This window comes from Leuresthes tenuis, unplaced genomic scaffold, assembly GCF_036924035.1.
Source record: "Leuresthes tenuis unplaced genomic scaffold, fLeuTen1.0.hap1 SCAF_24, whole genome shotgun sequence".
NCBI classification, from domain to species: domain Eukaryota; kingdom Metazoa; phylum Chordata; class Actinopteri; order Atheriniformes; family Atherinopsidae; genus Leuresthes; species Leuresthes tenuis.
The window spans coordinates 20,111,886-20,136,357 of record NW_027325378.1 but is presented as its reverse complement, the minus strand read 5'-3'; the positions used below and the strand labels follow the sequence as shown (position 1 = coordinate 20,136,357).

The following is a 24,472-nucleotide window of genomic DNA, read 5'->3' as shown; positions in this document are numbered from 1 at the left end:
GTTGGCGTCTCTGTATCAACACACTGCAGGGCTGACAGGATTTATGAGAGTCATAGATGTATCTCTAAGCTTATTCCCAGGGCCTAAAAGCAAGTGCTTGGCCCTTGAACCTGCACACATTGTTTTGACAGGTTGTCATTCTGCTTTTGGATGGTTAGGCGTGAGGAAGAGCACAGGGTAGCCGCATGCAGTGTGTTTGTGTGTGTTTCTAATCAAGTCCTTGTCCTGCCTTAATGGGCTGCTTGCCCACCATGGAGGAATGTTTGGAACTCACCTGATAAAAAAACAAACATAATCAGGCCTGGAAGAAAAAAGTGGGAAAGTGAGAGGCTCTCAGCTATGTAAAAAAAAAAGAAATAACAAGAAGCACTGTGGCTCTGTAATGGGTCATGTCCCTTTATGATGTGATGTAATTTCCAATAAAAAGCCATAGGTCCAATGAGGCTGCCAGAATATTATGTGTAGAGCAGACAGGAGACGAGGCTACAAGGTTCTGTCCAGGTCACACCAGGTGGGACGGAGGACAGATCTGTAAAAAAAAGTTTGTTCCAGGGGACATTTCAAACCGCCAAAGCCGCCATGACTTACATGAAAGAAACCCTGTAGTTGGGCCATAAGACGAAAATACCGTAAAGCAGCACAGCTTTGCCAGCTAACAGTCAGCTTTACACAGTAGTGGGATTACTTTCTTAACTTTGAGGCGCTTGTGAGGAAGTGCAGCATGAGGTCAAATAAGAAATTAAATAAGAAAGGGCTATCTAACCTATGTAAATGTTGCATCTGTAGGTTAGATGGCCTACAGAGAGATCTATTGGGTCTTATTCGGCAAAGGCAGCAAGACCGAAGGGAGTCTTCCAAGCAGGAAATTAAAGATTGTATATCATGTCTTTGCAGGTGTTGATGGTGGTCTTGCGGTGCCTTGGGGATGGACAGTTAAAATTTAGGCCCTAATGAGTGATGCTAAATAGGGGCTGGTGTACAGCCAGCTGAAGTATGAGCACCCTTTTACAGTAACTGAAGCCATCTGAAAAAGGTTAAATACGCACTGTCAAAAGTCTGGCTGCCTGACACTGACAACTCTGCAGAGAGATCTCCCTCAAGCGGGGATCCTGCTTTGAGGCTGAGTCTAACCTGTCTTAAGTACCCGCAGCAGGACTCACAACACGCAGGCTGCAGACGGACTGATTAGTCCTCAGAGCTTTGTGATTAGACTACAGTGTTAGCATTGGAACGGCACATACTTTGACTGCCTTTTCCTGGTCTGTTGAAAACTTGCTTAGAAACATACTTGATTTCCAAAGTTCTTAAACTTCAAAGTAGCTTGTGGTATAATTTCTTATGTGCTGACATCTTCTTTTTTTTTTTCCAGCACTGAAAAGTGGTTGTTAAAAACAAATACCTGATGTTCAAGCCAAGACTCTTAGCACTATATACCTTCCAAGTCAAAGACATGAGAGGAAATGGCTCAACTAAGATGTTAAGTTATACTAGAGCTTCAGTGGTGCTAAAAATATGTCCAGAAAATGTCCTGTATAATAGAAAGAGCTTGTATACTATATAACTTTTAGTTTTATCCACTAATACTGCTGGCAACATCTTAGGTAAAGAGCTCAAATGGCTCAAATGTGTCACGCAGAGGACCTGTTTCCGTCTATGCTTGATTAATTACACTTAAGCACCTTGGCTGTTTTGGAGTTGAATGCATTTGACCGTTTCCCAGTATATATAGTTTCCTGTAAAACACCTTCCGGTGCAGTAACACAGTCAGCTCCAAGAGAGTGAAAAAAGAATACTTTAGATCTATGGTCATCCACAAAGTTACCCCTCAATAGCTACAACATGGGTCAAAGGATTTATGTGTTTTGGTCATGTATAATATAAGCCACCCTGGCAGCCAGCTGAGGCTGATGTTGTTGCATATCTGTACTCCCGCTGTTAGCACACAGCATGGGGTTGAATGAGGCACTTAAGCAACAGCCAGCCTCAGGGTCAAGCATTTATTTGTGCCTCCCAAGCCATAACATAAATTCTCAGCTCAAGTGATGCAGGATGGTATGAATAGTTAAAAACAAGAAGACATGCTTGAAATGGAGCATTAATGTCCAAATGTTCCCTCTATGTGTTTGTGTAATCTGTACATTAACATAAACCTAGAAACTACACATGACATTTACAGTTGCACGGTGTAGCTAATTCACGGCGAGCAGCATCCAGGTGGAGTGTGGTCCTCAAGTTTCTGTTGCCTACCATTTCCATTGAAATAAGAAAGGGATTAGATGTGACTGTCTTGCTTCCATATTCTCATGTGTGTACAGATAAATTAGGGTTGAAGAATAGTCTGGTTTGCAGTTTCCCTTGAGCTACCTTCAGTTTGAATTCTAAGCTAAAACTATCCCCTCCAGGTTCAAGTAAAACACTTAACCTACAGCAGTTAAAGTGATATTGGTCACATGTCACTACCAACCAGCATTGAGGCAAGGCGATGACAGCTTCATGCTGATTGCAGTCAAGTCCCAGGAGGTCAGTGAGGCAAACCTGTTAGCTAATGCAGCACAATTATACTTACAATGACACAATTTTGGCACTATTGTGCATCAAAGCAAAGAACAAAGGCAACACTGGAGTGGCAGGATGTTTTTTTTAGAGGCACGGCCAAAGCTAACTCTCAAAACTGCACAGAACATCTGTCAGAAGAGCTGAAGATAGGAATGACAATTTCACTACATGTTAATTCAATTTAAAAGTAAGAAAAAAAGGATGGTTTCATCTTTGATTGGATTTGACAATGATAAATGGCCTACAGCTTGATAATCTATGTCAAAAGTTAAAGTTATTACTTTAGCTGGATACCTTCGGAATAACAAAGGGATGAAAAAAACAATAAAGAGAGTGACAGAGCTCTGCTATGCTATACTGTGCTCTGGATAAAATGTGATGAACAACAGAGTTGTCTCCAGGCAAAATCCTCTCTAAATGATCTTAGTCTGTGCACAGGAAAGTGTAATTTTCTTTTCATGCCTTTCACAGAGATGTCTCATACTTTCCAAGGCGTAATATTCCTCTCCCTCTTTCTCTCTGATTGGCCTGGCGGCACCAACGCATGAGCTGCACCAACGTAAAGGTTTCATGCAGCACCTCTTTAATGATGGGAGGACAGGAAACCAGCTCTCACTCACCCTTCACTTCACTAACATGTTGCCCTCTTTGTCTGTTGCCGTCCTTTTCCCTCCCTTCCCCACAATTTCCATCTTCTACTCAACACATATGTTCATCTCAGTCGGCGCTTTTCATCCATGTGTCCCTCTCACAAACAGGCCCACCACTCACTCACACCGCACTCCCTCTTGCCTGATCCAACTTCTGCAGCTACCTCAGCTCTCTATTTACCCTGACAGAGACGAGGGAAAGACCAAAGGGTTCTCAGTGTCTTCTTGGAGGGGTTATGAAGCAGAAGTCAAAGCGTCTTGGAGTTCTCAGAGCGTTATCGAGTGAGGCAGTGTAAAATATCAGCCCCCCATACCATACCATATCAGCTCCCCGTACCTTTCTGCAGTTATCTCTGGCTCTGCAGCTGCATCTTTTTGCTCTGTGGTTACAGGTCCGACCAATTTGCCAATTTGCCAGAGTGTTGATATCAGGTGTGTTGTTGTTGTTGTCTCTCCCTTTTGCAGTTCCCACAACCGAACCCAATCGAGACAGATGGCGGTCCTCCCTACATTTTGCTTTGCTCCATGTTTTTTTTCACTCCGCTCCAAATTTTTGTTCCAAGATCCCTGTGATTTTTAACCACAATTTAACTGAATATGTGTTTCTGCTGACGATCTTTGTTTTTTTTTTGTGATTTTCAATTTCTAAACTTTGAATATGCTGAAATGTCATTGAATTTTGTTAAATTATTGTTCTTGAATTATGTGATGTTTTCATGGAATGTTATTTTCAGTAAAACCTGCTTGAATTATTCAACATTGACAATATCGACCTAGTCAGTATTATTTCAGCAAAGCACAAGAATAATATATTGGTTCCAACATAAATCTAATCATTTATCCATATGAATGGTTTTCCTTGGTTGAAACACGTTGAATAGCTTTGTTTAAACACCAGCTTAGCTCCCAAATCTAACATCTTCTCGTAGTCTGTATTTATCAGTGTGCCCACTCAGAATGCCTAATCCAGCAGTATATTATTTCCAGTTATGTACACTAATTCCTGATTCCACAACTGGTGTAATTGATCATCTTTTCAACAGCATCACAGCATTAGATGTAATGAAAATACACAGGTAGAAGTCAGTGCTGAACAAAGAGAAGAAAGCTGCCTGAATAAGACAAAAAAAACCTCTCTGGTTTACTGGAAATTTCTCTGATCCTATGGATGTTTCTCTTTTTGCTTTGCACCTTTGGCAGATGTAAGACAGGTATAGGACTTTCAGTATATCCTTAGGTGTTGGTTAAGATTCAACACTCGTCTAAGAACTCTGCTGCAAAGTGTTTGCTTGAAGGAAAGGCACTTTAACCAGCATTTGGAATTAAATTGTTCATATTTGGCCAGTTGGTATAAACCTCTGTCCCAAAGAAAGCTTACCATTGGCCAATAGGGGGATCAGTTGCATTGCCATGGATATGTTAGCACATTGCAAACTTACTGAGCTCACCAGTCTGCTGCACTTTATGTAAAACATGTGGTATCTCCTGCATAATGTAAGCCATGAGGAAGGGAAGAAAGTAAATGCAATTTTCATCAAATATTGATTTTACTTTCTATGTTTATCAAAGTGAAATGCAAACAGTGCAGTGTATATAATCTGTTCAGTTCAACAGACAAACTTATTTAAAATATGCTCATAACATGTTGTTAACATGGTTTCATATTTGTTGCTTTATTTTCACATTAAATGACAACCTGCAGATTCAAATAAAAGATTATGCACACCAGCCAGCCAGATGGGTGGATAATTTTCCAGTTGATGATGATATGATCTTCTCAAAGATAACCTGTAGTTACATGTACCCATTCAGATTTCCAGGAAATATGTAAAAGTTCTTTAAAGTGCCTTGAAGATTCTGCAAAAGGAACAAAAGGAAGTGTTGCCGGGCAGAATTGGAAAAAAAAACAACAAAAGTTGTAGTTGTCATTGGTTGTCTTATAAAACTTCATAGCCATAAATCTTGCATTACTTCTATGTCTGGCAAGAGTCTGTACCCTCCACAGAAAGCACTGGCACTTAGAGATTGCCACGAGAAATTTGAAAACCACAATTGCAGGTTAAGAAGCTCTGGCAGTGGTATTATCAGACGTGTCAGGTTTTGTTTGCATAGCCTCTTTTAGAACAGGTTTTGATTAACTGTCATTTTGTGTTGGGTTTTTTAACCACAAAGGTATTTTATGTTTTCTCTCATGAAATCCCTTTCATTTATCAATAAACATCATTCTTTTCCATTTCAGGCCTGCAACACATCCCAAAGTCAGGATGGCAGTCAGGTGGACAATTTAGGGCTAGTCACTAGAAAACATGGGGTGTCAACAGGTGATTGCAATCAGGATTTGGTTCAAAAGTATAAACTGAAAAAATTCTGACTGAACATAAAAACATCATATTCTAGAATATAATGCATCAAGTTACAGCAACTTCGATCACATTCTGTGTATTTTGTTTTTCCTGTGAGCTTTTTTTTCCCTTTCAAGCGAAATATTGATTTTTGAGATTTTTTTCAGCTGTGCTCTAGAAGCTGTGATACTTTAGAGATTTCTCCTCATACTTCGGACACTCGTTAACATTTGCTATGATGAGTAACCATGCAAAAGAAGAGTTACTTACAAGCAGGAGCAGGTGACAGTGCTTTCCAACAGCCAACTAATGCCCAGCAAAAGGCCCCAAGACAAAAAAAGAGGTGGAAGTTAAAACTATTTCTTTCCTCAATCATCATGGGGAATGCGAAATTGTTAGCGAATATAGAAGACAACTGGAACATTAAGAATGTAGTATACTTGCAGGAGCATGTAACAGGCTCCAACGCCTCTCTACTCAGCTTTTATAATATATAGGCAGACAGAGACATCCAAATGAGTGGCAAAAGCAAAGATGGAGGTATTGCAGCGCTTATCAGAAATACAAGGTGTAAACCTTAACTTGACACTGTACAGGAGAGGATCTGTGTCTGAGAGACTGAGCTGTTTGCTGTGAGTTTAGATCCATATTATCTACAGAAAGGTCATCTTGCAGCGCTTTGTTGCCAGCTTTCAAACACAACTTCCCAATGTATTTGTGGCGCGCTCTGGAGATTTCAACCACATCTGAGTAAACAATATGTTGGATTTATTCTATGCCAGCATAAGTGTTATATGCAGGTTCCCTGCTGGTCCTCTATTAGGAAAATTAGATCATGCTTTGATCTGACCCCTCACTTATACACCCATTGTTGAGCAGCAATCAGTGGTGAAACAGAGTTTGAGGAGAGTGTTTCAGGTAGCTTGATAAACTCTGAAGGTGGAAGACTTGAGGACACAGACTGGAATTCACTCTGTGAGCCACATAGGGATGACATCAATGCCAAAGTGAGTGACAGGCAATATCAACTTCTGTGTGGAAATTCCTCCCTGCAAGGACAATGAAGTGCTTCACATATAATAAGACCTGCCCTGCAAGCAGTAATACACTAAATTAAAACTAAAAGGGCCAAAAAGCATGTTGAACTTTCAGTCTGATTTAAATGCCAAAGAATAAAGGTAGGTGTTGAAATGGGTTTTCAAAGTGTTGTGTGTTGGTGAATACCTAATGTGAAGGGGTAGGTTGCTCAGAAACAAACAGTTACCATGGATAACCTTTTTAATGATTTTCAAAAAGAAGACATTTTAAAATTAATTCTAAAATCAACTGAGAGCCAGTGCAAAGAAGCCAAAATAGGCGAAATGTGGTCATGATTGCATATGCATGTCAGAAGTCATGCTGCAGGGTTTTGAATAAGTTACAGAGAGAAAGCAGGGACTGGTTGATACCTATTCAAAGTAAACACAAGAAACTTGTGCTACAAAAAAAAAAATGGACCAGACTCAGTGAATAATTCCCTAAATTCAACAATTAACCTTCTATTACTGGCTCAGTACCTATGAAGAACCTCCTGATCCCTATAATCCCTATATAGACCACTGAGCAGTGCTGACTAACATGTCATTGGGGTCATCAGGTGGGAACCTCCTTTCATCAGTGTTTCACCTCATTGAGAACATGACACCTCCAGGAGGCTGGACAATAATCACTGGTGTCCCAGAGTCACTCCCCTAATGCCAGTAATCACTGCTCCTCACACCACAGCAACCATCTTTTCTTCCACAAGCAGCCTTATTATCAGCTACCCCAGCCTCTCACCAACTGTACACTAGTTATAGCGGGATGGGGATACAAACCCTGGTTCGGGTAGGGGGTAATGAAAGTATAGAGGGTGCCAGAGGTGGAAGCAGGACAAGACACACTAACAGATTCTGCAGACAAACTCGCCTAAACAGTCCTACAGTCACTAAGAATGCCAGCGAATACAAGGCCATAAAGGCCATCTCACCTGAAATGATAGCCTGGTTTCAAATGGCTCACACGGGCCACGCCCTCCACTTAAAGACATCCTGGATATCTTGCTTCTCCCAAGAGACTGTTTACCCTAAGTGCTCCCCCTTATAAATTAAAACTAACGCAAATAATCAATGTGACTGAAATATGGAGAGAAATCACCTTGTGAAGTCAGTGAAGGAAATAAAAAACTTGACCTTTGACCTTAACCTTGATCTAAAGTGCCTTCAGCCAGAAGAAACGAAGTTTTTACAGCAGCATTCATGCAGGTTTGATCAAAAATCTAAACTTTTTTGAAACATTCCCAAGGGCCAAGATCCCCACTGAGGCAGGAGTGAAGGTCAGAGGGTCCAAAAAGTAGCACAGAAAGGGAAGTGCCATTCAGGATTTAATGTCATCAAGACAGTCCAGCAAAGCTTTTAGAGGAGTCGTGGCTTTCTGAGGGGCAAATAAATATGTGAGTCACTTGCATAGCAATGAAATGAAATCCCAACTTTTATAGAATAGAACCTAACGGGAGCATATTAATGGCTAAAAAGTACAGGTACAATAATAGACACTTTGGAGAACCCCACATGTGAAGGGAGGTGATGATGATGTGAAACCCCGCAGTCTGACAGAAAATCTGCTTTCTGTTAAATAACATTTAAACCTATTAAGAGCAGATCGTGCCCAAACAATGCTCCAGTCAAGAAACTGGGGTACAATGATCAACCGTGTCAAATGCAGAACTAAGGTCTAAAAGTCTTAGATTGTATCTTTAAAGTTCCATGAGATGACATTTGTTGTGATTTAGTGCCATATAAATAAAACTGAACTGAAGCTGAATTGGATTTAATTAAAAGCACAAAATTAGCAGAATCCTCTAAGTTTGGTATTAATAAAAGATCATTAAAAACTTTTCAGAGTGACTCTGAGCTATGATGTGCTTAAAAACCAGGCTGAAATATTTTAAGAGACACAACTTGTGTCCAAGAAGGTTTGGAGCTGATGTGAAATAACTCTCTCCAACTACTTTGAGAGAATTTCGGGATCGTAGGAATGATTTGTGTTCAGTTTGACAAGCCGTAGCCTCTCGTACTGATGCCTTTTTAAACAATCAATAAGAAGGGTGATTACTCACTTTTGTTTGTGAAATTAAAACAAGGTCAGTAATAAAGAAAAGACCCAGGACAAGGCTTCTCCATATAGGCTACATATGTTCCATTAATCGAACTGGAAGAAAGTCATGCATTAGGTTTTCAAGGACTTTGTCTATCAAAGTTGCTCATAGTAAATCTCATTTGCCCCATTTTCCTTGCCAAAACACTGTGGATTATGGGGAAGGATAAGTAGGCTTCTGGAGCTTTTTACAACTGGGGAATGTGGTCACAGCCTCTTGTTAGAGTCCCTGCAACTGCTCTCTATTTTTGAAACTCACATGAATTTGTGAGACACATCTTGCAGGTGCTCATTACAATGACCAGTGTCACCTCTTTCTTTTCCTGCTTTTACCACATAGCCATGAGCCCCGCTGAACTGGAGTTGATACGGAGCCTGAAAAAACATCTGAGCTCTTTGGAGGATATGATCTACAGTATAAAAAAGGAAAGAAAATTCAGTAGAAAAGCTTTCCAGCTCTATCCAAACCAGGACTAGAACCAGTAGTCTACACACCTCCTCATCATCACTCAAGCTACTCACGCAAAGTCTTTAGTGTATATTTAATTTGAGTGTTAATGGAGTGTGGGACACGGTGTGAACAGATGCAATCATGATATTCATATGTGAAGAAGCCAGGCTGCAGTCACTTTTTGTGTGTATCATCAGTATGTTTTCTTGCACTTCAATCAGTCACTGAACTCATGCAGTAAAGAAATAGCGTGGAGAGCACTTGTGTTTATTATACAGTATTAAGTTTTACTCACACAACATCTAAAAGAAAGCAGGTGCTTCTGAGCGCATTGCATATTTGTTTTACTTAGCAAAGACCAAGTCTGGAGAGATTGTTTCATTTAATCCCTTTTACAAACAGCAATTAGGCTGCCTAATGAGACCTGGGCCAGATATATTAATATGCTCGTTCATCCTGCTTTTTCTTCTCTGTTTCCTCTCACTCTTCCATCCCTCTTTACTTCTTATTTTCTTTGAAAGTCAGACACAGATGCATCCATGTGCCTCACCTCATACTCTCCAGTTCATTCACTGGTGTTTTATAGTTCCATTGCCTCAAGCCATTCCCTTACTTCCAGCACTCGTTTGCAAACTCTGAATGCTTCTTAATTTAGACAGCTTTCCTCTTGTTCCAAATATAATATTTGGTGAGGGAGAACTTCTCATAAATTTACTTCTCTAACAACAACAACAACACGGAGAATGATCTGGCTTGATACTTGAGAAGTGCTACTACTTCTTCTTCCCCTGAGGGGGACTCCTGGTGATTGATATACATGCAGGCTCAATCCAATTTATACCATAACAGTTTAGAATATGAAGTAGTTCCACCTGCTTTGCCTTTGTACAAGGTAATCTGAAAGAGAGAGGTTTTTGCACTAATTGTGCTCCTAGCAGTGCGCCAACCAAGTTAAGGGAAGTCAGCATTTCCATTGCACATTAAATACTGCCTTCAGCTTTAGAACATGATGGGTTGGGAACCTGATTGAACTCAAAAAAAGTGCCACATTGTGAAGACTGAAGATGTCTCTGTTTCCATCCCACATCACTTGTGAGAGCGAGTTGTTTCAGTGTGCACAGTAAAATAAAAAGGCAAAATGGGATTGCCTGGTGCCCTGCCTTAGAATGCTTATTATATGTTATGCTGCCTACAGTGGATGCTCTCAGCCATCTTATATGGAGAGTTGTGAAAACTCTTGGCTACTTAAATGTGTGACAATGAGAACAAAGACGTTTTTCATTTGCATCCGCAAATGGAGAATATCATTCAACTTTTCATTTTCATGACAAGGATAAACACACACACATACACATTGATTGGTAATAATTAACTTTGAACTGAGTGAACTTGTGTGTCTAAATTGAGAGTATCTGCGCAAATAGAATGTTTTCACTACCCAATGTTTGTCTGTAGGACAGTGCCAAACCAGTAGTGAGAGAGGAAACAGGCTCTCAAATATGTGGTCAGCTGAACACTAAAAGGAAGGCATACAAGGGTTTTTATTATTGTGAAAACATTTGACTTGACATTTTAAGAGTCTCTGAGCATACAAGTCACAACACTGATGAGCCGATGATACACTTCAGTTAGACTGCAAATACAGAAAGTGCCTAATATCCCTAAATATATATAAGTTTTTAATGTTTATTTTCTAATTATCATACATTTATTTTGAATTCGTGTTTTAATTTACTGACATTTAAAAATAAAAATATAAAAAAGATGTGCAATTTTGGGTCCAACTTGTTCCCGTTTTGTTTTGCTGTATCGTAGCAACAAAAAAGGGGGGTCTGAAATGGAACTCAGCGGTGTGGTTTCCATGGACACCGTCGAAAGAAACCCACCGGTAGGTTTTGTAAGGTAAGCTGAAAAACACGGGCAGGTTAACTTAAAGTAATTTTTGGCTTTAAACGGTCAGAAACAAACCTTTAGCCATGTTACTGAGTAATGACTGAGCGTGGTTGTATTTATGTGACCGTTAGCTTTGAATTTGACCTGTTTCGCCTCACTTTAACAGAAGCTAGCATATTCAACCGTTCCTTTTCCTTTCCAAGTGTCTCTCTCAGTTCTAGTACTTGTGTGCCTTTGCTGTGTTAGTCTAAAGTGGTCGTGGGCTTCTGATACTGATGGAAAAGGCTACTGGTGTTTCACAAAAATATAGCATTTTTTTCAGAATCCCCAAAGAAGTGCATTAAAATTGGTTTCACTTCTGCTTTCTGCTCTCAGGGCACATGTTCTTCTATAGGTTCTGTTATCTCCCAGACGTCATGGAGCATTCTAATTTGTTATAGACCTATGCTAGTGAAATATCATGTGATCAAATCAAACCTTGATCTTCTTTGTAATTACTGACAGATATTTAGTCTCCCCCCTTTCCCACAATTACTACAGTTACATTTTATATTATAACACAACCGCAGCTCTTACAAAGTCACATTTGTTCGTGTCTGGCATCATGTCAGTAGGAAAATCGCTGTGTGCTCCTTACTAAAGGCAAAAAGTTTCACACAGACTGTTTCCAACAAGTCCTAAAGCCAGTCTCTGTGATGATAAGTGGCTGTTTTAGGTTATTTAAATTATTAGATGTTTAGAAGACAGCATTGGTGCAGAAGAGTACTTTGAGATTTGAGAGGAACTTGCTGAACGCTTCCTTCACAGCAACTTCTCAGGGACATGCGTGCATTTTTCAACAAGACAAAGGAAAATCACTCTCTACACGTATTACAAAGGCCTGGCTGCAGCAGAGGTGTGTGCGGAGAATGACAAGAACCCCACAATGAGACAAAACCAATGAACAAAGAGACAACAATAAGAGAAAAAACCCACCTCACTGTTTTGTATTCTCTATGCCATAAAGTCTTCATTACAACATTACAAAGTGATACAGTTAAAGCTTTAGAGTCCCAAACTTTTCTTTGAATGTGTTGCACGCCTAAAATACATAAACTGATGTATATTAACAGATTCAATTAGCTTCACGAAAACAAAACCCGACTTATCTTGAGTTCGTGTTGTAGAATGTCAGAGAATACGTGAAATTAAAAGCCTACGGCTGCATAAAACAATGTGACACCTAAATTTACCCTCCGACTGCACTTTACAGTGAAAAAAGGTTCAAATTTGATAAAAACTTATCATATGTCTTCAGTGCCTCTCCCCTCCAGGTAACCATTTACAATCTCTAGGCATTACTTATGTTTTTCTTATACTAAAAGTGTCAAATTATCATGTGGTGCGACCGTCAGGCCACGACTGATGATTTGGAAACTTCTTTAAAATGATTCAGAATCTGCTCAAATATAGATTCCTCCCCAGTTGGCATAATTTTGTAAGTCTTTTGTAGTCCCATAAGGAATCACAGTCCACTCAAAGATAGGAAGTTGCTTCATTGCAAAGGACCCCTGGAAGCAGCGAGTAGGTTTGTAACTTTCTCTCATATTAAAAAGAAAATCCTGTTTTTAATGGATGGTGTTTAGTTTCCATCTTTGGATGTTGTGTGGAATGACCTCAAAAAGATAATAAATGGGAATTTATGTTGATAAATTTATACTTTACTTAGAAACGACCTATTTTTTTAGTAGGTGGCTAACGGTGTGCCTGTCAATTTTGACTGAATTTAAAGAAATCATGACTGTGAGCATGTGCAGGATAGTCTTTGGGACTTTTTTGTAATTGTAATTTACGATAAGCTGCCATATGTAGGCAGATGTCTGGAGGTTATGGAAGAGGAGGTCAAAGTTAGTGCCGTGTGACAGTCAGGGGATAAGAACTTATTCATGTGGCCACAAGAATGATACTTTAAGAATGATATCCAGTCTGTAATATCAAGAGTCTGCGCTAAGATGAGCAACCGAGATTGGGAAAAATGCCAAAGTTCCTGGTGTGAAAGAAGATGATTATTAGTAGAAGGAGCAGTGGGATATTTTCTGGTGTTGTTCGAATCCTTCTTGTTGCTTGACAAAAAAGCCACAAAAACCCAGTTCACTTAAACTATGATTGTTCAAAAATGATTCTGTTAAACTGGAATAAAATCTGTTTTTCATGCAGTTTATTGATTCCTACTGTACCGATTAACAATATGAGGTTGCGTCTGTCATGCGTGGTGCGACCACGCATCATTTGATTGTTACAGTGAAAAATAAAAGAAAGTATCATTATGCATAAAAAAATCTAAAGAAATGCCAATAAATTGTTTATACACACTTGATTTTACTTAGAAATTGTATAAAAATGTCTGGCATGCTTTTGAAAAGGAATAATTGTGAAGGTAATGCTCATGTATACATAACATTGTTAATGTATGAACAAACGTAATACAAATTCATATTTTTAGCATTTTAAAATTGCTCTGTTGAAAGTCCTCATGTGTCCTTAAGAAGCTGCAACTAGGCAATGTTATCATGATATGTTTAATGTTGAATTGAAGCTGCTTGCTGTTTAATGCTGTTTAATGCTGTTTTCAAGTTTTAGAACATCCCGCGCTGTGTTATGGGGGTGTCACTGACCAGGGCGGCCCAGTGGACCGCCGCCAGCTCTGGTTCTGGTAAACTGGAGCCGACGCCAATGAATGAGTTCTTGTTGAAGAAAATCCTGTGCTTTGTGGAGCAGTTCACTGCCCAACACCCACAGGAAGCAGAGCATGTGTTTGAGGAGCCACTCCAATGGAGCACTGCTTTGGTGGCTTCTGATTTCCAAACAGACTATGATGTCAGGTTGGTTTAATCATGCGGCATGCAGCTGGCCGACAGCACTGTCACTGTTACGAGATATTATGCTGTCACGGAAGTTTCCAAATGTGTTTTACCTTGGCTCTCCAAGCAGAAAGCTAAAATTAATTTGTTTTTCAGTTTTTGTAAGATTGAGAACATTCCATTTTGCTTAATCAGAACTTTTGGTCTACCTTCAGTGTGTGATTGGCCATGTATCCCATAGCTGGGACGCAGAAAAGTACAAAAACAAAAATACAGGCTCCAGTTGCTTTCATTGTTTTGGAATTTGTACTCTCATATGAAACAAATAACTGTTATGATATGTTTTTATTTCCCTTCAGTGACTCCGCTGTACAGTCCCATGAAAAAGACAGTGAGGGGCAGCCACTGTTGCAGCTCTCCCCTCCTAATGTTTATGTACGCAGCTTCGGCCAGCTGTCCAAACTACTTCATCTGGCAGATGAGAAGAAGCTGGGAGAGGTTCGAACATGTCTCGAAGGTAACCATGATGAGATTTGGATCGTTTTGCATCCTAAGCAGTCCAACCACCAGAACCCACTGCCTTAATTTGTTTGTCCTTCCTTGCTACGCTCTACAAACATCCAGTTATGCTGCCACCGGCGATTCTGTACAGATAGATATTTACTGTAGAGGCATTGCCAAAAACAGTTGTGGTAATATACACAATATTTGCCTGAGACATGACTATGTAAAGAATGTGGTCACAATTTATTTCCATTTTCCAGAGATGGAATGCTAGTTTGAGAAGAAGTGCACGTGTGATCGAAGTACAGGTGACGCCAGCTGTATTGGGAGTTCAAACTAAATCAGTACAGCAAGTCTCTTCTGTTGTTCAGAAAATAGAAACCCCATGGCTGGGATTCTTGGTTCAAGCTTTGCCACTAAGTCGGACAGAGAAGAGGTCTGTCTTGATGTTCTAAGCCTTAAAGATGAAGTGAAAGAAGAAGGCTCAGCCTTGGACGTCAAAGTCAAGCTGTACGTAGTGCTCCAAAACATAGACAAACAGATCCTCAACCAGCTTCTTGGAGAAATATCAGAGTGAGTACCTCACTCATATCTCACAAATGTCTTCGCATTCAGATCAATCCTGCTTTCTTCTTCAGACACATCCATACAGACCTGTGGTTGATGTGGTCGTGTCTGATTTAGATAGACGATAAATTGATCCTTTTCTTTTCCATCTTTGCAATAGACAAGTCAGGCTTGATGCCACCACAGTGAAGAATGAAGTGGAGATGCTGAAACAGTTGTGCAGTGGAGGGGAAAAGAACGTGTTGAAGTCACTTCGATACACATCAGGTTTGAATTATCTTCACATCACATCTCATTGGGTTGCAGGGAAAGCAGTTGCTGTTAACAGTAATACTGGATCTAACGCTGGATAGTCCAGAGCATAAAAACTCTTTGCCACCTAAACCGTCATGGAAGTCATTATATCTGTCAGATTCCAGTTTACCAAATCATTAGTCTGCACGTGCTTTTTGCCTCTCTGTGGTGTATTTATCATGTCCAGACAAAGCATGAAGTGGCATGCACAAGCCTTGTGATGAATGCAGTCTGTGTCCTCCTTTTCTCCAGGTGAATTGATACCTCCTATGAAAATACTCCCCAAACCCACTTTACGTGGCTCAGTTTCCTCGTGTATGATTCATATTAGAAGTGAAAGCATGTTCCAACCCTGGACTAGTGTCTCTTTGGAGTGCTATTTCATCACCAGACATTGATTAATCCTAATTTTCCTTTGACTTCATTTTCTTCTGAACTTCATGTTAGAAAGTTTGATGCTGGATTGTTTTTCCCTTTTTTATTTTTAGATTTTGAATTTCCAAATGGCTGTCGCGCCCCTCCATGGAGACAGGTGCTCGGTGAGATTTGTTACCTTGTGATCGAGCCATGTGACACTGAAACCCTCCATATCACCTGCAGCACAGCTGGAGTTTTTCTTAATGAGGTGAGGCTGGCAACAGAAAACACAGTAGACTACATTAGTTACCATGTAATTCGAATTATGCTATTGTCTTGTTTCAGATCTTTTTTAATAGATTCCAATGAATCAGTTACTGAGTTGCAGTGATGGGATGATTTTGAAGCTGTTTGGTTTAAGATATTTTTTGTTTTTTCCTTCTTTAACCTCGACATTTTTTGTAAGTATTTATTTACTTTGCCTTTTCTGAGAGCGCGAGAGAGAGAAGCCCGGCAAAGACAGCAGAAAAACCTAAAACAATAAAGAACATTCACACAGTACATAAGAATACAGACAAGATACAGATGACGTACATAAAGAGATTCTAGGATAATCACAATAAGATGAGAACATGAATGTAGATTTAAAAGTTCATGCACTGAACAAGAGAGACAGTTTCAAACTGACTCAGGGAGTAATCGGTTTTGACATTTTGAAGTCCTTTTGTGCGTTGCTCCAGATGGATGGAGCAGCATGTTTAAACAAATTGAAGTATGTTACAAGATAACCATGACCCGTAAAAAGGCCTCAGAGCACAGTGCTACGCTACATGAGAGTCCCCAGATACACCGGGGAGGTGCATTCTTTGAGAGCATGCCACCATAATCCAGTTGGGTGAAAACTTAGAGTGCGTGGATTTCATCGGTTTTAAACTTATTTAACAGACACAGCTCTGAAGGAAAGGATTTTCAGTATCTTCACTGACCAACTTCTTTGTAATTAGAACATTTCAACAACTGTAGAATCTGATGCCAGCAGCACAAGTAAAAACGTTATCAGAGAGGCGAAGAAAGACAAACTGTCATAGAGTAGCGACTGGATAGTGGAGTGGTAAGATTGGGTGACCGGAGTTCAAATCCTGACCTCCCCCCTGCATCTGCAAAATGCATAAAACTGCATATTAACTGATTTGTCAATCATCAGATTCATTGGGGACAGGTGAGGGTGTCAGAATTGGCTTAATCCTTTACCAAAGGATTAAGCTTTCCAACTTTCAACATTTACCAAGAATAAAACTGTGAAACATTCAGGAAGTCTAAAGAAAATCTCAGTGTTGGATGTGACCTTTGAGTCCTCAAGGTCGCACTGCATGAGGAACTGCGACCATCACTGTATAATAATTATATAACCAATATGAGCACATAGGCTCGAGAAAACTGTTTCCACTAAACAGAGTCTGTCGCTGGATCCATGAATGTAACCTGAACCTGTATAAGACGATGATGAAGCTATATAATAACTGTACAGCTGAGTTTGTTGGGAACAAGTTCTTCTCAGATGGTCACGTGTTCTGTGGTCAACTGAGCCCATGTTTCAGCCTGATTTTGGGAAAAACAGACACGTTTTGTGTGCTAACGGTGAGAAAGACCATCCAGGCTGTTGCAAAAGCTAGCATCTGTGATCAGCATATGTGCCGTGGGTACATATGCTACCAACAAGGTGATGTCTTTTGCGAGGAGACAGCACCTCTCCTCATTCTACACATCTTACAACATAAATGGCCTGCCTGCAGCCCAGATTTGTCTCCTCTCTCCTTTGCATTCTTAAAAAACTTCCAATTTTCTGGAAATGAAGTACATCTTAACACAGCAATATTTCAAGCCTATCAAGTATATGTATATGATTGAACATAATTGCATGTAATGGAGAGAGGGATAGAGAGATTGTGAATATTTGTCAAATGTCTGGAATTTGTCTAAATGTGCTCTCAGTCATTTGTAAGAGAGATGTTGCATGCAGCAGCACCTTTTACTCTTTCAGGTTTCCTGTCTGTGTTTCTTCACCTGGAAATAGTTGAAGCAAGGTAAAAGTACAACCTCTAACCGAATTGGTGACACTGATGAAAATGAAACCTCAAAGAGCAACAGTGTCTTAAACCTAATTTAGCGGTTTACACGGTTTTAAACTTCCTCTAAGGCTACCTGGAGATACTCTGGGCTTCAACTGTTCCAGCTGACATGTGGGCCACGTTTTGATTGTGGTTTTTCAAACTAATGAAGCTCTTTTTCTGTTTTAAAGGGCAGGAAACAGGAGGGAGATGAGAGTGGCTATGAACGAATAAGTGATATTTACAAAGATCTGATGACACTTCTGAAGAGCAGATCTCCACATTTTGCAGACAACATAAACAAACAGGTACAGTGGAATCACATCAACACATTAAGGCCCCTCTTTTTTAACCTTCAATCTATCTCCCTAACAAACATGTGGGTGTTAAAATGCGTCTTTGTCTCATGAACAAACCTTTATTTGATCGGTCGTACTGTCTGACTCATATTCGCAAACAGAGTTGGGATTGTGTAATCAGTGTCTGTGCTGTTCCACGCAAGTGAGCTAGTGTCTGGTTGTCACTGTGTTGGAAAATTTCTGAATCAACCTCCTACGTGTTGTAACATCAAAACAGTGAAGCCACATCCCAGTCGTCACCCACGACCTCCTCTCTCTCTTTCTCTCATGCACACACACACACACACACACGCCCTCTAACCCTATCCATCACAGCTAAATGCCTAGACGAACTCCTCGTTTTGTGGACCTTATGAATATTATAAAAAAACAAGTACGCACTCACAAACACATACACATACATGCTCATTTTTTAGACATTGAAATATGTGGGATTTATTTGATAGTGCTACTTCCTGCTTTAGTAATTTGACGACATAACAAATCACTGCAATAATGGATTCCATCTGCTCTCAAAAATCTGTTATCATTTAAAAAATATGATCTTTTTTTTCTTTTCTCCCTCACACTGATGTTGGAAAATGTGGCATCATCACAAGTTTATCAGATTCTTGACATGTACTTAATGCTCCCCACCTGCCATTTCTTACCGGAGGGAAGAGCATTTAGCGTCTTATGTGAAAGATCTTTTCACAGTCCTTTGATTGCAACCATGTGATTCTCAGCTCTCTAAAATGTAAATATGATCACAAGCAGTGACATTTTAATTCAATTTCTAATCATCCAACATACAAATCTTTCTGTCAAAGCGGGAGCAAAGAATACAATATTATGAATTTATGTACGCAACATAGTTAACTAATGTAGGCAAAGATTAACATGGATTTGTGTTTTCAGGACAGACTTTTAGCTTCTAAAGGGTCATGATGGTTAAGACACACAATTCTGCACGTGTAGTCGTGTACATTTGAGACAACAACTAAAGTTAGTAGAAATGTTTAAAAATGATTTGAGCATTTAGTGGAAAGTCCTGCTAATGCTGCTGTAGACGTCTTGGTTGCATCTAGACTTACTCTCTACTGCTTTGTCCGAGCGTTCCCAGTGGCTGCTCCAAAGCTACGGAATAGCTTGCCACTTCATATTAGACGTGCTGTATCGTTGGAGTCATTGAAGTCATTTAAGTCTTCCTTAAAAACTCATTTTTTCTCCTTGGCTTTTGGTCGTCTTGGTCTTGCTGTGAGCCAGACTTGATCTTTCCTGGTGATTCCTGCATTGTTTTATGTGTGATGGGTTTTGCATACTGTTGCATTTATTTTACTGTTCTTATTTTATGGTACTTTTATTCTTATTTGATGTTTTTTTTTATTTGTGTAAAGCACTTTGGTGCTTTTCAGTTGTTTAAATGTGCTATAGAAATAAATGTGACCTTGACCCTTTATAGTACCCTTTCAAGAACAGAAAAGGAGTGTACATGGAACGTCCCCAATCCCATAATGCAATGCTCCTCTTGTTATTTAAGAATCACAAGTCTAACCCTACACCTGTCAGTAGAGACCCTAAATAATGATGACTCTGTGTAATCCCAATTCACTGCTCCATACCAAGTGAACATATTGCAGTTGTTGACAGATGGAAATGTGGTTTATGAAGACTTCAGTAAACAACTGAATAGATCCAGGCCTAACCACAGTGAAAAAAAGACGTTTGAGCTTTTATGTTTTAGGAGTGCTGTGGGAAGAATGATGGCTAAAGTCTGAACAAGCTAAAAATGATGGACAGCTGCATTAAAATAGTTGTGAAGGAGTATGTGGAGGCACAAATCATTGTTTGAAACTTTTTCTCTTGGATTCCTTGACTCCTTTGATATGTGCAGTGTGCACTGTCCTCTAACTTTCAGTTGATCCAAGTGGAATATTTTCAATGCCTCATCTAATCTAATCCTTTTTGTATGTGGTGCTTGAACCAGTTGCTTTGAAATGTATTTGATTGACTGCTGATGACAGCAATCAAATGATACAATATACATCATCTGTATGAGAAGTTAAGCAACACCATTCATTCTTCTGGACATTCTCCATTCGAGTTTTCATTTGTGAAAGCAGTGACTGTTGTCTGTCAGAAACACTATTTTCTGTTGTTCTAGCTCAGTTCCCTGATTGCAAAGCAAGGAGCCCAAACCCAGAAAGGTGACAAGGCTGAAGATAAAAACATTTAATCTGCGTATTTGCATGTGCGCCTCGAGTCGCTCACTGAAAACTTAGAAAACTTAGAAAAACTATGTATCTATACAGTGTCACTGTGGGGCTGCATGGTGGCGTGGAGGTTATTCAGACTGTTCCTGGTTCCAGTTTCAGCAGGGGGCTTTCTGTGTGGGGTTTGCATGTTCTCCCTGTGCCTGCCTCGGCTCTCTCCAGATACTCGGGCCTCTACGTCCAAAAACATGCACATTCAGTTAATTGGTGATTGTTAATTGACCTTGAGAGTGCGCAGGGTAGTTTGTCTTGTTTGAGGGGGCCCTACATTAGACGGGTGACCTATCCTGAGTTTACCCTGCATGCCTGATGGCAGCTGGGATACGCTCCAGCCATCCACCACTCTGAATTGGATAAAGCAGGTATGGAAAATAGATGGATGATTATGAATGTTTTTAGTGTTCAGGTGTCAGTCCTGTTCCACATAGCAATGGTTTACAATGAATTTACTGTCATATGCTGCAAAATTTGGAGTGTTTCAAATGGATTTAGTCCACTTCACATATAATAGAAATAAACAAAGTTGGTTAGCCTTAGTAACGTCAGACTTTGAGTCTGTGGTTGGGTGACTTGTCTTGTTTCCAACAGCAGGTCACTGTGTGTATAATGAAAAATAAATCTTTGGAAAAGGGATTGGGCATGCTTGCCTCCAGCTGGTGAGTGAAAACAACCCATAGAAATACATCTAAATTCTTTTTCCCTCCCTTAAAATATGCTGAGCCCCTAACAGCCAATGACAGTCTGAGCTATTTATGCTGAAGCAGGTGTCTGTGATTAAAAGCTCTTGCCAACAAGCCATTCATATGTGCCTCACTGGCATTCATATATGGGCTGTAAAGTTTGGTATTAAGACCTTGAAAATCTCCAACAACTAATCATACCCGAATAACAGTGACACAAAGGCGTTGCTTAGTGTGAGCCAAGCTGGAAGGTTTTAGGCAAATGAGAAACAGTAAATGTTCTGACATTGTTCAACCAATTAACAAAGAGAGCGCTCCTCTCTGTAAAAGTTATTTTATTCCATTGCCTCAGTAAAGACTCGGTTCTCATGCTGGTCAGCACGTTGTCGAGAAAGGGCTTTTATGTGAGTTTTGTGTTTCTCATTTGCTACTAATACTGTTCTGTGACATAACCAACACTTTGTTAGACATTGATGCTGTATGGTCTGAGTCCAGCCTTATGAAGCAGGACTAATCGGTGCAGTAGGTGGGTGGAAAATTCAGAGCAGTGAGCATTAAATAGATGATGAGATATATTTTTACTACAAAAATTTGTTGTGTCTTTTGCAAATTGAAAGAAATCTTCCTCCTCACCCTTCGGCCTCCGTCTTTCTCTGCTCACCAGCAGGTTTTTGTAGCTCAAGAACCTCTAACAACACAAAGGATTCCGCATGTGGAAATGGTTGATGGAGAGGAACAAGGCCAACTGCAGAAGTCTTGCGAGCAACAGAAAAAGAATGTGCTCAAGAAGCCGAAACAACAGCATACGTCGAACAAGGCAGGCGTAGAGAAGAAATATGAACCATGCCTGAGATGGAGGAATCTTGGTCTGTTGTCTACATGTGGGTATGTGATAATTCATCTTAAAAGTGTCCTGAAATATCCTCAGCCTGCTGCACACTGAGTGTGACAGGTATTCCTCCTCTAGAGCAAATGAGCGTCAAAGGACAGTAATGCCAAGCTTTCACCAAATCCTTTCAATATGTCTGCCTGCAGTCACATATTATAAAGACATTGTTGTATGGTTTATTCATTTCAGTGCAAGCATTCTTGATTACGCTATTGATCTGAGTTAACAAATATTTCATGTTTGGAAACCCTTTCTGCTCAATTAGAGATACAGAACCAAGAGAAAAGTACCAGAAAAAAAATCCCCAAACTATCTATCACATATGGTCTTTGATTGATAACTAGATCTACTGAGCTGAGCTGTTGCAGCTGTACCTTTTGATAAGTGTACCCATTTGAGTAGAAACTGGCTTAAGATAAAAGTGTTTCAGTTGCTAAAGAAAATGTCCGGCAAGACCCGTTTCTTGAATTGTTAAATAATGATTATGTTAGAAAAATAAACCGTTCTCAAACAAAGAAGCAGGCATAATGTCTATTATTTCAAATCATTACTGTAGAGCGGACGAGGCGAAGCACAGTCAGAGCTCTGGTGAGAAGAAGAAAAGGCTGAGAGCAGGAGCCAAGAGCAAGATAAGAGGAGAATTCACTGTGTCTTCTTCACCAAGATGCCTGTCCTCTCAGAAAATGTAAGTCTGCTCCTTCTCAGGTCTGCAAAGGCTCCTTCGTGCTTTAGAGTTGGAATGATTTTCAGTAAGAAGCAATGATTTGATCAATTGTCTGATTAAAACAAAAACAGTAGCATGTTCAGGCCGTGAACAAGGTTATACGGGATCCTATGAACACCACAGCTTTCTCACTTATGTCCTGTGGTGAGTCTAATGCAGCGTGGATCGACAAGTAAGAAACACTCACATGTGTGTCACCATCACAAAGCTGTTGCAAATGAGCCAAAAAACCACTGTTGGAGCAGTGAAGACATACAGGAAGAACCATGTTACTACTAACTGGTGATACAGCGGCCGTCCATTTTGCAGTGCAGGCTTGCATTGACAAACAAGACGGCTGAGTGGAAAAAGAAAGGCAATGCAGCAGTTTCCACGAATAACTGGATACTGTTGAAGCTCTTGTGTCAGTGAATCTAACAAGGGTAGAAGAGCTTTGCATGCTGTCAGCTACGGGCTAAACTGTGACAAACATCAATCAATCAACATTTATTTATGCAGCACCTTACAACAACCAGAGATTGACCAAATTGCTTCACAATTCCAGAAACAGATTTAAAATAGATTACATATAACACAAGACAACAACAGAAAGGTGAGCCACAGCTTCAGTGAAAAGCCGGTTCAAATAAGTATGTTTTTAATTTGGCTTTGAACTGAGGTAGATTAGTGGAGGTGATGTAGATCAGAGGTCAGAGTGGTCCAAGAGTTTGGACCTGCCACTGGGAAAGATCGGTCACCCCACTGCTTACACCTGGACCGGGGGACCTCCAGCAGATGTTGCCCAGCAGAGCTCTGCCAGATACCAACATGTGCTGGAGATATTTGTTTGTATACCAAAATATCCCATAAAAAGATGACCTCAAGAAACATGTTTCCAGAGACACTTTCTAAAACACCAGTGATGCCAGATCTAGTCCAAAAATAACCGGAGTAACACAGTGAACTGTCACAGTATGCCTGGCGTGTTAGAGTGGTCGAGCAACTCCCAACAGATCTCTGCAGAACAATGTCCAGATCATGGCCTCGCACTGATGAAGGAAAGCCTCACTTTCGATGCCTTGAAGTTTACATTCGGGTGTGTATTTCTTTTACATCGACCATCCAAACACTTTGTTTTCAATCACACATAAAATCAACTTAGAAATAACACATTCAATTTCAAATTATCGAATGCTCAGTCACTAAATATTTTGCTGGCAATGCTAAGTTTTTTGTGTTCTGTGCACGGGATTTTGACATTGATACCAACATTAGCATGAACTTGCGAGCATTTTACTGAACACGAGCCCATGTGAAATGTTTTTCCCCTCTTGGCTCTTGGCAGCTACAGCTTTTCAGCTGTTTTTGTACTCGATCCCGCCAATGTATACAAACTGTTAGTGTAATCAACAAAGTTGATCCAAACGCCTATTCGCTGATTGCATGTTTTGCTGCAAGTCATCCACAGACAGTGTAAGCAATAAAGACTGAACTTACTCAATCATACTCATCACCTATCACCTGCCAGGGCACTGTGGGTCCGGGAGCTTTGTTTTATCTGGTGTTCATCATGGAAAAAGTGTTTACATCCTGGAAAACACTCATATCAGCTTACTCCGTCTGATAATACGCTCCCCTGGAAATGCTATTTGTATGTACATGGTAACTGCCTCTCTGCGGAGCCATTTGAACATGTACCAAATTTCATTGCTCCACAGTGCCCAATTTTTTGCGATAGTACCGGCCCGTGCAACTTTAAAAAGCCATCTGCATTTCTGGTTGCATCAATAGCTTTGCAAGAGTCTTTGTTCTGTATATGATGACAGCTCCAGTCCTCCAGTGACATTTTTCCA

At 40.1% G+C, this 24,472-nt stretch overlaps 1 protein-coding gene across 1 annotated transcript in view; it reads left to right on the top strand.

Annotated features, from left to right (window-relative positions):
* The first annotated feature begins 13,687 nt into the window (after positions 1-13,687).
* odad2 (outer dynein arm docking complex subunit 2) overlaps positions 13,688-24,472 on the top strand; it is a 38,986-nt gene continuing 28,201 nt past the window's right edge. Inside the window, exons 1-8 of the mRNA XM_072378456.1 lie at positions 13,688-13,927; positions 14,266-14,423; positions 14,782-14,983; positions 15,138-15,244; positions 15,760-15,896; positions 17,928-18,044; positions 21,695-21,912; positions 22,473-22,601. Coding sequence (XP_072234557.1) covers positions 13,704-13,927; positions 14,266-14,423; positions 14,782-14,983; positions 15,138-15,244; positions 15,760-15,896; positions 17,928-18,044; positions 21,695-21,912; positions 22,473-22,601 — 1,292 coding nt within the window. The 5' untranslated portion in view covers positions 13,688-13,703. The remainder of the gene's footprint in view (positions 13,928-14,265; positions 14,424-14,781; positions 14,984-15,137; positions 15,245-15,759; positions 15,897-17,927; positions 18,045-21,694; positions 21,913-22,472; positions 22,602-24,472) is intronic.